This window comes from Heteronotia binoei, chromosome 17 (assembly GCF_032191835.1).
Source record: "Heteronotia binoei isolate CCM8104 ecotype False Entrance Well chromosome 17, APGP_CSIRO_Hbin_v1, whole genome shotgun sequence".
Lineage (NCBI taxonomy): Eukaryota > Metazoa > Chordata > Lepidosauria > Squamata > Gekkonidae > Heteronotia > Heteronotia binoei.
Window position 1 is genome coordinate 48,083,564 of NC_083239.1, and position 15,015 is coordinate 48,098,578.

The 15,015-nt window shown below is 50.3% G+C and overlaps 1 protein-coding gene across 2 annotated transcripts in view; it reads right to left on the minus strand.

The window, feature by feature from the left end:
* The window catches only part of EXOSC5 (exosome component 5), a 44,316-nt gene that overhangs the window by 21,276 nt on the left and 8,025 nt on the right, over positions 1-15,015 (minus strand). Inside the window, exon 4 of one of the 2 annotated variants that reach the window (XM_060257934.1) lies at positions 3,813-3,953. In XM_060257934.1, the coding sequence (XP_060113917.1) occupies positions 3,813-3,953 (141 nt within the window). Of the gene's footprint in view, positions 1-3,808; positions 3,954-15,015 lie in introns of both variants that reach the window. The other variant, XM_060257935.1, reaches the window with a different exon arrangement.

The window sequence follows — 15,015 nt, forward strand, 5'->3', positions numbered from 1 at the left end:
TCAGAACAAGTAATGACTTTTCAAAGGTACTTTATTCCAAAAGGGAGGACTGGATCGAAACTTTTTTGCCTCACCGCCCAGGCCATTTGGGGAATCAACAGGAAGGGAGAGAAAAGAAACTCGCACCTTCCACCCACAGATATAATCCACCAGTTCCAACTGACGGCTTTGCACCGCATTCATCTAGCGCAGGGAGCCCCCCCACAATCTTTCTGAGTCAGCAGGCATATTTGGAATTCTGACACGGCATGGTGGACAAAGCAGCAAAATGGCTGCCGCAGGAGGTGGAGCCAGCTACAAAATGGCTGCCACAGCAGGCGGTTTAACTTCAGCAACACAGAGTAGATCCTTGTGCTATAGCGGCAGCTGCTGCCAAAGCGACATTCTACAAATCTGCACAGTCAATCAAATCTCCAGTAGCCAATCCGAAGCCTTGCTGCCCCACCTGGCCCCACCCACTTTCTAAAAACACCTGGGCTGAGTGCAGGGTTGCCAAGTCCGCCTCAAGAAATATCTGAGGACCTGGGGGGTGGAGCCAGGTGACTTCAGGGGTGGAGCCAGGAGCAAGGGTGTGGCAAGCATAATTGAACTCCAAAGGGAGTTCTGGCCATCACATTTAAAGGGATCACACTCCTTTTAAATGCCTTCCCTCCATTTGGAATAATGACGGTTAGGGGTACCTTCTTTTGGGGCTCATAGAATTGGATCCCCCCCCCCGCCCCGAGTTGAATAGTTTTGAAACGTGGGGGATATTTTGAGGAGAGTCATCAAATGCTAAGCTAAAAATGTGGCGCTTCTACCTCAGAAAACAGCCTCCCCAGAGCCCCAGATATCTGCAGATCAAATCTCCATTATTCCCTATGGGAATCGGTCTCCATACGGAATCATGGAGTGCCCAGCGGACATTTCCCTCCCCCACTTTCCGAAGACCCTGAAGCGGGGGGAGGGCCTCCAAACCGGGGCATCCCCTGCCCCCACCTGGGGACTTATACAACAACACAAAAAAACTGTGGAAAATAACCAATAAATCATGACAGTTACTTCAGAAATATAATTAATTTTTAAACACTACAACATCACATATTATCAAGAATTCATGAATACAAGGTATAAAGTGCAGAGAATAAATTTTCAAAAGTGCTTGTAGTTAATCATGTCCATTGCCGACTTAAGATGCTTGAAGACTATTCACCCGACTCCGCGGGACAAATAAAGTGCCAGCGTCAACCGTGTTGCGATTGTAGATAGTTCTTTTTTTTCAGAAATTTTTTTTTTATTTTAAGACGTTACTTTAGACTTTCATCCTTTAAAGAAGTTTGATATATAGTAAATTTATGAACATACGAAGCTGCCTTCTACTGAATCAGACCCTTGGTCCATCAAAGTCAGTATTGTCTTCTCAGACTGGCAGCGTTCTCCAGGGTCTCAAGCTGAGGATTTTCACACCTATTTGCCTGGACCCTTTTTTGGAGATGCCAGGGATTGAACCTGGGACCTTCTGCTTCCCAAGCAGATGCTCTACCACTGAGCCACCGTTCCTAATCAGCCTCTAGCAGTAAAGCCTGTAATGCTGTTTCAAATATCTTCATCTGAGAGACGTATTCCACTTATCAGCAGCCAGCATACCAAATTCCTGTGACGCTAGCTCTGGAGAAAACCTCAACCTGGGGACTGCCAGAAATGGTTTTTGGCGGGTGCCACAGCACCTGCAAGTACCGGGTCAGAGACCCCTAGTCTAGCAGGCCTACAAAGAATGGAAGATCCCATTTCTTTCTGGGGAAAGCTTGCAAAGAGAGAGACAGGGCTGTATGCCGACTACAGGGAGAGGAAGGAGTGGAGGGAGAGGAAGGTGCGGAGGCCAACTGCAGTTGATAAAGGAGCGTTCTGGGCGGAGAAGGCTGTTTGCGATAGATCGAATCTGGCAACCGATAAACAAGCAAAGCCATTACAAGGGCGGAGGGGTTCCGGCGGCCGAGGAGACGCGAGAGCTATTGACCTGCTGAGACCGCTGGAAGCAATTACCTGCCAGGGCTGACAAAGGAACTGCGATTGGTTCACAATCCCTTCACGGCACCTGGCAAAGAAGCAACCTTGAGATCATTAGGTTACTAAATTGGGGGAGGAAGGGAAGACGTTGCACGACAAGGAAAACGGCGAACAGATCCCCGGAGGCAAAACCACACCCCTTCCCCACTTGTCACAGATTTAGCAGACCCTTCTTCAGCAGCCCCTAGAGCAGGGGTGGGCAAACTTGCTTAATGAAAGAGCCACATAAAATAAGCACCAGATGTTTGAGAGCCGCAAGACAGGAAAGTCAGATGTTTGAGAGCTGCAGGGAGGGAGGGAGAGGTGGAAAGAAAGCAACTTTAAATGCATTCTCCAAGCCACCAGCTGGCTTGGCTTGGAGAAGGAATTTTAAAGAGACAAATGCCTTGTCCAAGCTGGCTTACGGGGTGGCGGGGGGTTTCGAGAGCCACACAATATGTGTGGAAGAGTCACATGTGGCTCCTGAGCCACAGTCTGGCCAGTCTTGCCCTAGAGGCAAAGACTCAAGCCCCCTTCCTGTTCACCACACCATCTTAGAGACAGGAATCAAATCAAGTGTCCACTATCATTAACTCTCTCAGAATAATCTGGTCTCAGATCAGCCACAAATTCTCCTAGAAGGGCTATTTTCGTGCAAGGTACAAGGGGTGGCGGAGAATAAGACAGCTGTCAAGATCCATTGGAAACTTCTTTAATCTCAGCCAGAGACAGTCTGGTTAGGTCCAACTGGATCCTCTGACCCTCCCTACGGTTCCCCACCAGACCAGACACGGCTAGTCCTGAAGTAAGCGAAATTTTTTCTCCTGACACTGTAGTAGGTTTTCGACAAGCAACACCGGCCACATTTCCCCCTTCTACACAGCAACTGAAAGACGCAGGAGCCCAGATGTGGAGAAGGTTGTCGTTCTTTCGCTACACCAGGGGCTCCTCCAACAGGAGGCTCATGGGCACCGTGGAGCCTGCCAACACCTTTTCTAGTGCCCACCCTGTGCTTTGAGAAAGTGGGCAGGGCTAAAAGAGGCCTTTTGCCCAGTAGGGCCGTTGATTGGATGGGCCTTTTGCCCAGTAGGGCCGCTGATTGGATGGGCCTTTTGCCCAATAGGGCCGCTGACTGGGTGGGCAGATTAAAAGGCAGATTAACAGGACTTCTGCTTGAAATGCTGAAGAGGCATTATCAGAGCTACAGAGAACCTCGCTCCCTGACATTTTGCGGTTGGCTCTGCCTGCTGTGGCAGCCATTTTGTGACTGGTGGGCCCACCAACCCGTGTCAGAATTCCTTTTTTTAAAAATATATATATATATATATATATTTTGTATTTTATACATGTATGTGTGCCTGCACCTGGATGCCATGGTGACCTCTGGTGACTGACCCCTACTGGTGGCCTGGATGATATGCAGAGAGGTGGCTGAATAAAGCCTGCCCATGCCTCCTGTCTACTGGTATTCCAAGGAGGTCTCCCATCCCAGTATTTGCCAGAGTTGGCCCTGCGTAGCTTCCGAGATCTAATGAGGTCACAACTGCCGTGTCAGAATTCCAAAGACGCCCACAGGCTCAAAAAGGTTTGGGGGGCCATTGCTAGGCAGAACTGTTGGTTCCACATGCCCCCCTCCACAGGCCAGAGAAGCAGAGCCTGGATCCTCTGTTTCAAATGTAAATCTTCTCCCCCACCCAAACCTACCACACTGCTAACCTGTGGAACCCCCTGACACCAGAAATACCCGTGCCGCACACTCCCTTCCCTGAGTAAATCCAGACACCCACCTTCTCTTGCTTCGCTGTGGGGTCCAGGGTGATAGCGCCCTCTGCGTCCAAAGCACACGTCACGCTGCAGAACAAGGAATTCAGGGGAAGTCCCGCATCCATGAGGCCCATGCACGTAGCATTCAAGGAGCTTGACAGTAGCTGTGGGATGGGGGGGGGGGGGGGTGTTAAGGAAAAAAGGACACCCTTCGGGTGGATTGGGGGGGGAGGGGAAGAGGGAGCGACACTAGATCAGGGGTGTCAGACATGCGGCCCGGGGGCCAAATCAGCCCCCTAAGTAACTGGCTGTCATCTGCTTCCTTCTCCCTCTCTCTTCCTTCCTTCTTGCTTCCTCTGGTTTCCTTCTGCATCACAGCACAATCGCACAGGAGCTACAGAGCAAAGCCTTCATTTCCTCCATTGGCTGAGGCTCCACCCCCTCCTGGTCCCCTGGGGAAGGCAGGAAAGAGCCAGAGCTTCCTTTGCCCAGTTCTCTGGATCCCGTGATGGGAGAAAAACAAAGAAAGCACCTTTAAGGTCAACAAGTGCTAATGTTTTAAGGGGTTTTTTTTAAAACTTTAATTGTGTTTGTCTGTATCCTTTATAAAGTTTACATCTCAGCTACCTAATCTTAAACAGGTACACACATGGTCCAGCCTGACATGACGTGACCCAACAAGCTCTCATTTATTTCTGATCTGGCCCTCATGACAAATGAGTTCGACACCCCTATACTACATGGCCTGTTCTCAGGTCCTAGAGGTCCAGGCCCAGGGTCAGCAGTGGTGCTCGAAAGGTTGCATTTTGCTACAAAACTGGAAAAAAAAAACCCCCCAACACATCAGCCTTACGATAGGCGACTTCTTCCTATAGGAAAAATATGGGGATTCGCCAAACTGTACAAGGCAAATTCTGTCATTTCCATCCCATAGCTCACAACAGGGGTGGTGGGCCAAACTTGCTTGACGTAAGTGCCACACAGAATAAATGTCTGATGTTTGAGAGACACAAGACGGACGGAAGGAAGGAAGGAAGGAAGGAAGGAAGGAAGGAAGGAAGGAAGGAAGGAAGGAAGGAAGGAAGGAAGGAAGGAAGGAAGGAAGGAAGGAAGGAAGGAAGGAAGGAGGGAAGGGAGAGGTGGAAAGAAAACAACTTTAAATGCATTCTCCAAGCTGCCACCTGGCTTGGCTTGGAGAAATGATTTGAAGTGAGAAATTCCTTCTCCAAGTCAACTGATGGGGCAGCGAGGGCTTTGAGAGCCACACAATATGTGTGAAAGAGCCAAACGTGGCTCCCGAGTCACACTTTGGCCACCCCCAGTGTAGAATACACAGAGCAGGCTGATACTGAATCACACCCTCGGTCCATCCAGGTCAGTATTACGTCTAGTCAGATCGGCAGTGTAAGATGTAATGTAATGTAAGAACCACAAAGAATAAATGTCAGATGTTTGAGAGCCAGAGGACATGAATGTCAGATGCTTGAGAGCCAGAAAGAAGGAAAGTAGATGGGGGAAAGGGAGGGAGAGATGAAAAGAAAGCAACTTTAACTTGAGATGGATTCTCCAAGCTGCCGGCTGGCTTGGCTCAGAGAAGTGATCTAAAGTGACAAATGCCTTCTCCAAGCTGGCCAATGGGGCAATGGGGGCTTTGAGAGCCACACAATATGTGCGAAAGAGCCACATGTGGCTCCCGAGCCACAGTTTGGCCCACCCCTGCCTAATTATGAACCTGGCTTTCCTTTTGGAGACACAAACCACTTTTCACCCCCTTTTTAGGAAGCAGTTTCAGCAAGGAAAATGGGGTGGGGAAGCTGCTGAGCGCCAGGGGTTTCCTGGAGACTGTTGGACGGAACAATTGCCATTCAGAACACCCAAATCCTTCTTCACGCCCAGAGGAATTAATCTGTGGATCCTACTGTGGCGGGAGACAGCAACGTATTGCTGGTTTAGCCAGCTCTGAAAAGGGATTAGGCAAATCCGTGAAGGACAGGCCCGTCAGGGGTAATTATCCTCAGTGATTAAATGGAACCTCCATTTTTAGAGGCAGTGGAACTCTCTGAATAGCAGTACTTGAGGGGGAAACTACAGGAGCAATTCTGGCCACAGCACCCTGGTGGCATCTGACCAGGAAGACGGGGTGATGGAGCAGACAGGGTGGCAGGTTAGGAGCCTGGGCTACCTACGGTTCGAATCCCCACCTCTACCATGGGCCCCGGCCTACCTCTCAAGGTCGGTGTAGGAAAACGGAGGAGAGATCCATGTTCTAATGCAGGGGTGTCAAACTCATTTTGTTATGAGGGCCGAATCTGACATAAACGAGACCTCGTCGGGCTGGGCCGTGTGCGTTCCTATTTAAGTTTTGATAGCAGAGATTTAAACTTCATAAAGGACCCAAACAAAGATTTATTTAAAAACTTAGAACACACTTAAAACATTAGCACTCATTGGTCCTAAGGTGCTTTCTTTGCATCCCTCCCATGTGATGCAGGGAACTGGGCAAAGGAAGCTCTGGCTCTTTCCTTCCATCCCCAGAGGGCCAGGAGGGAGGAGGAGCCTCAGCCAGTAGAAGGAAGAGAGAGGCTTGGCTCAGTAGCTTTGCTCTGCAATTGAGGGAGCCTGGCAAAGCAAGCTCTCCCTCCCCCCTTCCTCCCCAAGGGAGGAGTCTCAGCCAATAGAGAAAACAGAGGTTCTGCTCTGTAGCTCCTGTGCAATTGAGCAAGCTGGCAAAGCAAGCTGTGATGCAGAAGGAAGCAAGGGAGAGGGAGAAAGAAGCAGATGACAGGCAGTTGCTCGGGAGCCTGATGGGAGCCCTCCGGGGGCCTGATTTGGCGGCCCTCGGGTCACATGTTTGACACCCCATCTCTAATGGCACTTTGAATCCGAATGGAGGAGAAAACCAAATATTTGCAGAGCACATAAACGCATCATCTGCTGCGCTGGAGTAGGACGACTGTGCGACCTGATCTAGCATAACCAATTGGATATTTCGGCAGCCTTACTTCCAGCCCAGGTAGCAACCCAGCAGGTCCAAGATACTTTCTGCAGGCTCTCTGCTGCTCAAAAGCTAGAGGAAGAAGCCCCCTTGAATCTGCAGTGGCGGCAGAGAGACCCGAAAGAGGGGGAAGCGGACCCAAAACTGCAACCTTCCTTCCTCGCTGCTCCATTTAATCAATAAGCAGCAGGAAGACTTCCAGCAGAAGGAGACGGTGAACTGGCAGCTCTCGTTATCCAAAGCTGATGAACAGACACGACAAGCCCAGCGAGAAGGATGACAAATCGGAGGCAGAACAGGTGTTCCCTCTAAGCTGCAGAATTCTACTTTGGAAAGAGAGCCAGTTTGGTGTAGCGGTTAAGTGCACGGAGTCTTATCTGGGAGAACCGGGTTCGATTCCCCACTCCTCCACTTGCAGCTGCTGGAATGGCCTTGGGTCAGTCGTAGCTCTGGCAGAGGTTGTCCTTGAAAGGGCAGCTTCTGTCAGAGCTCTCTCAGCCCCACCCACCTCACAGGGTGTCTGTTGTGGGGGAGGAAGATAAAGGAGATTGTAGGCTGCTCTGAGACTCTGTCCTTGAAAGGGCAGCTGCTGGGAGAGCCCTCTCAGCCTCACCCACCTCACAGGGTGTCTGTTGTGGGGGAGGAAGGGAAAGGAGATTGTAGGCTGCCCTGAGACTCTGTCCTTGAAAGGGCAGCTTCTGGGAGAGCTCTCTCAGCTTCACCCACCTCACAGGGTGTCCGTTGTGGGGGGGGGGGAGATAAAGGAGATGGTGAGACGCTTGGAGACTCTAAGATTCGGAGTGGAGGGGGGGGGAGATATAAATCCAATATCATCATCATCTTCGTGAGCTCCTGGCACTAAAGTCGGGAGCCGCCGCACAAATTAGCTTCCTCCAGGGTCGTTTTCCCCGAGCTGAGACAAAAACGCGTGAGCCGGAATCTCAAAAGGTGTCAGCCAGCTTGCACTAACTCAGTGTAGAAGGAACACTGGCAGCAATGGAGGAGGGAAGTGGGGAAATTGGAGGCCTGCCGAGATTGTAAGGACAGGCTGCAGCCAGACCGATTCCCATAGGGTATAATGGAGAAATGATATGCGGGTATCTGGGGCTCGGGTGGGGGGCTGTTTTTTGAGGTAAAGGCACCAGATTTTCAGCACAGCATCCGGTGTCTCTCCTCAAAACACCCTCCAAGTTTCAAAAAGTTTGGGCCAGGGGGTCCAATTCAATGAGCCCCCAAAGAAGGTGCCTCTATCTTTCATTATTTCCAGTGGAGGGAAGGCTTTTTAAAGGCATAGGAAAGGAAAGGTCCCCTGTGCAAGCACCAGTCGTTTCTGACTCTGGGGTGACGTTGCTTTCACAACGTTTTCACGGCAAGCTTTTTACGGGGCGGTTTGCCATTGCCTTCCCCAGTCGTCTCCACTTTCCCCCCAGCAAGCTGGGGACTCATTTGACCGACCTCGGAAGGAGGGAAGGCTGAGTCAACCTCAAACCAGCTACTTGAAAACCCAGCTTCCGAAGGGGATCGAACTCAGGTCGTGAGCAGAGCTTAGGACTGCAGTACTGCAGCTTTAACACTCTGCACCACGGGGCTCTTCTTTTAAAGGCATGCAGTCCCTTTAAAAGGGATGGCCAGAACTCCCTTTGGAGTTCAGTTACGCTTGGCACAACCTGGTTCCTCCCCATCTCTCCTGTCTCCACCCCCAAAGTCCCCAGGTATTTCTTATATTGGACCTGACAACCTGAGTCCTGCACTTCTCATTGGGGCTGCTGGAGCCTGGAACCCCCTCCCCATTTTAGAAAAAGTTCCAGCTAGCCCACTAGAGAGGCGAGGAAGAAAGATTCTCCACTTGCCAAGAACAGAGCTCGCTCCCATTCTACGCCGCCAGAGTCCAGACAGAAAACAATCTCCTTGCTTCTCTCTGTGGCATCAAGCTTAAGCTAATGTCTCTCCCTCTTCCACCTTCGGCTGGTGATTTAAGGCAATTTTTCCCTTCCGTTTTATTAGGCTCGAGATCGGCCATGTCCATCGGCTGTAAAACCTCTCAGCTGGCACATCCAAGACGGCCAATACAATTTAACACACAGCAGCTTAATATAGAACACCCTCTCTCTACGAGTACATTAATCCACTCCTGCCCAGTTGATTGGTAGCTCCAGACTCATTTTTATACGCCGGATTCCCTCCTCAAACTACCCTGCTTTGTCTGAGGCAAATTAACGCAGCCTGAAAAGGGCCTCATCCTCTCTGAAACGCCATTTTCATGCCGGCCAACTAAGATGCGTGAAAGGTAACCGAGGAGATAAGGGCAAAATCAATCATCAAATACAACCAAACATATGGTGCTGATATAAAAATACACTATTTTAAATGGTAAAGGTAGTCCCCTGTGCAAGCACCAGTCGTTTTCGACTCTGGGGTGACGTTGCTTTCACATTTTCACAGCAGACTTTTTACGGGGTGGTTTGCCACTGCCTTCCCCAGTCTTCCACACTTTCCCCCCCAGCAAGCTGGGGACTCATTTTACTGACCTCGGAAGGACGGAAGGCTGAGTCAACCTGGAGCCGGCCACCTGAACCAGCTTCTGCTGGGATCCAACTCAGGTCATGAGCAGAGGTTAGGACTGCAGTACTGCAGCTTTACCACACTGCGCCACGGGTCTCTTATCCTTTTTTAATTATACATAATATTAAAATTATAATAAAAACCATATATCTAAGGTTCTGTATATAAGTACCTATACCCGATATCAGGACAAATATAGGTAAAAAAGAACAAAATGTGCAAATACAAGAACCAAAGAATGCTCTGGCTAAAAAGCCTTCCTCAGTGGTAATCTAAACTTAGGGAGGCTTTTTAGCCGAAAAGTGTTTGGTTCTTGTATTTGCATGCATTTTGTACCTTTTTTACTCATATTAAATAGTCTCCCATTTGCCCTGCTACTGAGTACAGGTACTTCTATACAGAACCTCAGATAGGTGGTTTTTAATTCTGGTTTTAATGTTTCTTATATATAATTAAAATGCAGTGCAGTTTTGTATCAGCACTGCATGTTTGGCCATATTTGATTACTGGTTTTATTTATTTTATTTATTTATTTATTTAGAATTTATATCCCGCCCTTCCCACAAGTGGCTCAGGGCGGCTTCCAACAATAGATCCGACATAAGAATTAAACAATATTTAGAATAAACAATACGCAATTTACAATAACCAATAAACATGTAAACAATTAAATGTTTAAAACAGATAAAACCTTAAAAATTAATAAATATTCCAAATATATATAAGAAGAAGTCTGGCAAGCTACATTGAGTTCTCAAGCTAGGTGTAAGCTAGCCGGAAGAGGGTCGTCTTACAGGCCCTGCGGAACTGAACAAGGGCCCTCACCTCCTCCGGCAGCTGATTCCACCATGTAGGGGCCATAACAGAGAAGGCCCTTTCTCTGGTGGATTTCAAGCGGGCTTCTTTTGGCCCAGGGATAGTAAGGAGATTTTGTGTTCCCGACCTCAGTACTCTCTGGGGAACATGTGGGGAAAGACGGTCCTTCAGGTAGACAGGTCCCAAGCCATATACGGCTTTAAAGGTAATAACCAGCACCTTGTACTGGACTCAGTATATCACTGGAAGCCAGTGCAGGGTCCGAAGACCTGGCCGAATGTGTCCCCACTTTGGGAGACCCAGTAACAGCCGGGCCGCGGCATTCTGCACCAGCTGCAATTTCCGAGTTCGGGACAGGGGCAGCCCCATGTAGAGGGCATTACAGTAGTCCAACCTCGAGGTGACCGTAGCATGGATCACTGTTGCTAGGTCGTCGCGCTCCAGGAAGGGGGCCAACTGCCTTGCCCGCCTAAGGTGAAAAAATGCGGACTTGGCAGCGGCTGCTATCTGAGCCTCCATCTTTAAGGAAGGCTCCAATAGCACCCCCAAGCTCCTGACCCTGTCCGTCGCTGTCAGCGGCGCACCGTCAAAAACTGGTAGGGGGATTCCCCCTCCCGGGCCGCGGCGACCCAGGCAAAGGACCTCTGTCTTCGCAGGATTAAGCTTCAGCCCGCTCAGTCTGAGCCACTCAGCCACGGCATATAGTGCCCGATCTAGATTTTCCAGGGCGCAGACTGGCTGGCCGTCCATCAGTAGATAGAGCTGGGTGTCATCAGCGTGCTGGTGACACCCTAGCCCGTACCTTCGGGCAATCTGGGCAAGAGGCCGCATATAGATGTTAAATAACATCGGGGAGAGAACCGCCTCTTGGGGCACACCACAATCGAGTGTGCACCTCCGGGATAGTTCCCCCCCAACTGCGACCCTTTGTCCCCGACCTTCCAGGAAAGAGGAAAGCCACTGTAAGGCCATCCCCTGAATCCCCGCGTCGGCGAGGCGACCCTTCAGTAGCTGATGGTCGACCATGTCGAACGCAGCCGACAGGTCTAACAGCATCAGCACCGCCGAGCCACCCCGATCCAGATGCCGTTGAAGGTCATCCACTAGGGCGACCAGCACCGTCTCCGTCCCATGTCCCGGGCGAAAGCCGGACTGAAATGGGTCAAGGACGGAAGCATCCTCCAGGAAAGTCTGTAGCGGCATCGCCACTGCCCTCTCAATAAGTTTGCCCGAAAAGGGCAAATTTGAGACCGGCCGATAGTGTGCCAATTGGGCCGGGTCTAAAGATGATTTCTTTAAGAGGGGGCGGACCAAAAGAGGGGTTTTGCCCTAAGTGCCTTGGCTACCTTTCGAGTATTGCGTCCCTCTCACCTTTTTGGACTTTACTAAGTTGCATGACCTGCAGAAGTTTGGGTTTCTTAAAAAAAAGAAAAGAAAGATAAGTCATAACTGCATTTCCAGTAAATCACAGAGTTGGAAGGGACCTCCAGGGTCATCTAGTCCAACCCCCTGCACAATGCAGGAAATTCACAAATTCTGCCCCCTAAATTCACAGGATCCTCTTTGCTGTCGGATGGCCATCTAGCCTTTGCTTGAAAACCTCCAAGGAAGGAGAGCCCAGCACCTCCCGAGGAAGCCTGTTTCACTGAGGAACCGCTCTGTCATGAAGTTCTTAATAATGTTGAGCCAAAAACTCTTTTAATTTCAACTCATCGGTTCTGGTCCTGCCTTCTGGGGCCACAGAAAACAATTCCACCCCGTTCTCTCGATGACAGCCTTTCAAGGACTTGAAGACGGCGATCCTATCACCTCTCAGCCGCCTCCTCTCCAGGCTAAACGTCCCCAGCTCCTTCAACCTTTCTTCACAGGACTTGGTCTCCAGACCCCTCACCATCTTTGTCGCCCTGCTCTGGACCCGTTCCAGCTTCTCTATATCCTTCTTAAAAAGTGGTGGGTATTTCTAGATGCAGTGCCTACTAGGGTTGCCAATCCCCAGGTAGGGGCAGGGGATCCCCTGGTTTGAAGCCTTTCCCCCCGCTTCAGGGTCATCAGAAAGCAGGTGGGAAGGGCAATGTCTGATGGGGATTCCAAGCATATGAACATATGAAGCTGCCTTATACTGAATCAGACCTTTGGTCCATCAAAGTCAGTATTGTCTTCTCAGACTGGCAGCGGCTCTCCAGGGTCTCAAGCTGAGGTTTTTCACACCTATTTGCCTGGACCCTTTTTGGGAGATGCCAGGGATTGAACCTGGGACCTTCTGCTTCCCAAGCAGATGCTCTACCACTGAGCCACTGTCCCTCCCCTAAAGCCAAGTCAGCTTCAAGAGGGGATTGGATAAACATCTGGAGCAGAGGTCCTTCAGTGGCTACTAGTCACAGTGTATTGTTGGAACTTTCTGTCTGGGGCAGTGATGCTCTGTATCCTTGGTGCTTGGGGAGGGGCAACAGTGTGAGGACTTCTAGTGTCCTGGCCACACTGGTGGACCTCCTGATGGCACTTAGGTTTTTTTTGGCCACTGTGTGACACAGAGTGTTGGACTGGATGGACCACTGGCCTGATCCAACATGGCTTCTTTTCTGTTCTTATGTCTGGAACAGGGATGCTCTGTCTTCTTGGTGTTGGGGGGGGCACAGTGGGAGGGCTTCTAGTGTCCTGGCCCCACTGTGATGGACCTCCTGATGGCGCCTGGGTTTTTTGGCCACTGTGTGACACAGAGTGTTGGACTGGATGGGTCACTGGCCTGATCCAACATGGCTTCTCTTATGTTCTTATGTGACACAGAGTGTTGGACTGGATGGGCCATTGGCATGATCCAACAGGGCTTCTCTTATGTTCTTATGTTATTACCTACGGAGACCAGTTCCCATATAATGGAGAATTGATCCATGGGTACCTGGGGCTCTAGGGAGCCTGTTTTTTGAGATAGAGGCACCAAATTTTCAGCATAGCATCCAGTACCTCTCCTCAAAACATCCCCCCACGTTTCAAAAAGATTGAACCAGAGCGTCCAATTCTATGAGCCCCAAAAGAAGATGCCCCTAGCCTTCATTATTTCCAAATGGAGGGAAGGCTTTTAAACAGTGTGCAAGCCCCATTAAATGTGATGGCCAGAACTCCCTTCGGAGCTCAATCGTGCTTGTCACACACTTGCTCCTAGTTCCATCCCCCAAGTCCCCAGATACTTCTTAAGTCAGTTCTGGCCACCGCGGCACCTACACAGCTATTTGCTGACCAATTTTACTGAGCGCAAAATGCCGAACTATTTCTAAGGTGCTGGTTGCCCCCCTCCCAGATTCCAGATCAAGCCCACCGCCCACTGCTCATCTACCTGTCGTATTGCAGAAAAACCTGCTGCCGACCAAACGGAGCGGCTTCTTTGGGCAGCCACCAGTGCGGTGTTGCTGCCACCTGCTGGATTCCATCAAGAATTTTTGGGGGAAATCTGTTTCTCAGAGGGGGAGGTGGGGGGAAGGGAGGAAGAACGAGGACTCGCCTGCACCAAAGAGAAACCTCGCCCAGCAAGAAGCACAGACTACAGTTGTTTCAGCCTCGCCACCCTGATCTGTGGTTTTCTAACCTCGGGGATTGACTCCTGCAATGCATGTTAATGGAGGCCTGCCCTGGAAGGTGACTCAAAAGTCTCAACCAAGTCCCAAGGGCCTGGCAAGAGCTCCAGGAACCACGGCTCTCTGGGACTGCCACCAATCCAACACACACCTCAGATGGCTGCCAATAGTATACCGGATTTGTTACAAGGTGCTGGTTATTGCCTTTAAAGCCCTATATGGCCTAGGACCTGCCTACCTTAGGGACCGTCTCTCCCCACATGTCCCCCAGAGAGTACTCAGATCGGGATCACAAAATCTATTAGTAATCCCCGGGGCCGAAGGAGGCCCGATTGAAATCGACTAGAGACAGGGCCTTCTCAGTCGTAGCCCCCTGCTTCAACTGCCAGATGAAGTGAGGGTCTTGCGGAACCTTGTGCAGCTCCGCAGGGCCTGCAAGACTGTCCTCTTCCGGCTGGCATTCAATTGACTCGGCACCGGTATTTAAGAGAAGTGGAAGAAGGCCGTCGCCACCAGAATAGCCCCAACTCAATATTCTGTTCTGTTTTAACTGGTTTAACTGTTTTAATCCTTGTATATTTATTTTATTACTGAATGTGTAATTTTAATACTCATTAATTTAATTGTTTGTGGGATTTTATGTTGTGGGCCGCCCTAAGTCTGCTTCGGCGGAGAGGGCGGGATATAAATCAAATCAAATAAATAAATCACCAGAAGCTGTAGGGTAGGGGTGTCAAACATGCAATTCAGGGGCTGAATCAGGCCCCAGGAGGGCTCCTATCAGGCCCCTGAGCAACTGGATGTCATCTGCTTCCTTCTCCCTCTCTCTTGCTTCCTTCTACATCACAGCTTGCATTGCAAGGCTTGCTCAATTGCACAGGAGCTACAGAGCAAAACCTCTATTTGCTCCATTGGCTGAGGCTCCTCCCTTGGGGAGCTTGCTTTGCCAGGCTCTCTCAATCTCACAGTGGAGCTACTGAGCCAAGACTGTATACCTTCTATTGACTGAGACCCCTTCCCCAGTCCCCCAGGGAGGGAAGGAAAGAGCATCTCGGCTACCTAATCCTAAATAGGCACACACATGGCCCAACTAGACATAGCTCAGCCCACCCCGACATAGCCCGGCCTGACAAGTTCTCATTGATGTCAAATCCGGCCCCCATAACAAATAAGTTTGGCACCCCTGCTGTAGAGTGTGTTGCAGATTGGGGTGGAAAGGAAAGGTCCCCTGTGCAAGCACCAGTCGTTTCCGACTCTGGGGTGACGTCGCTTTCACGACAGACT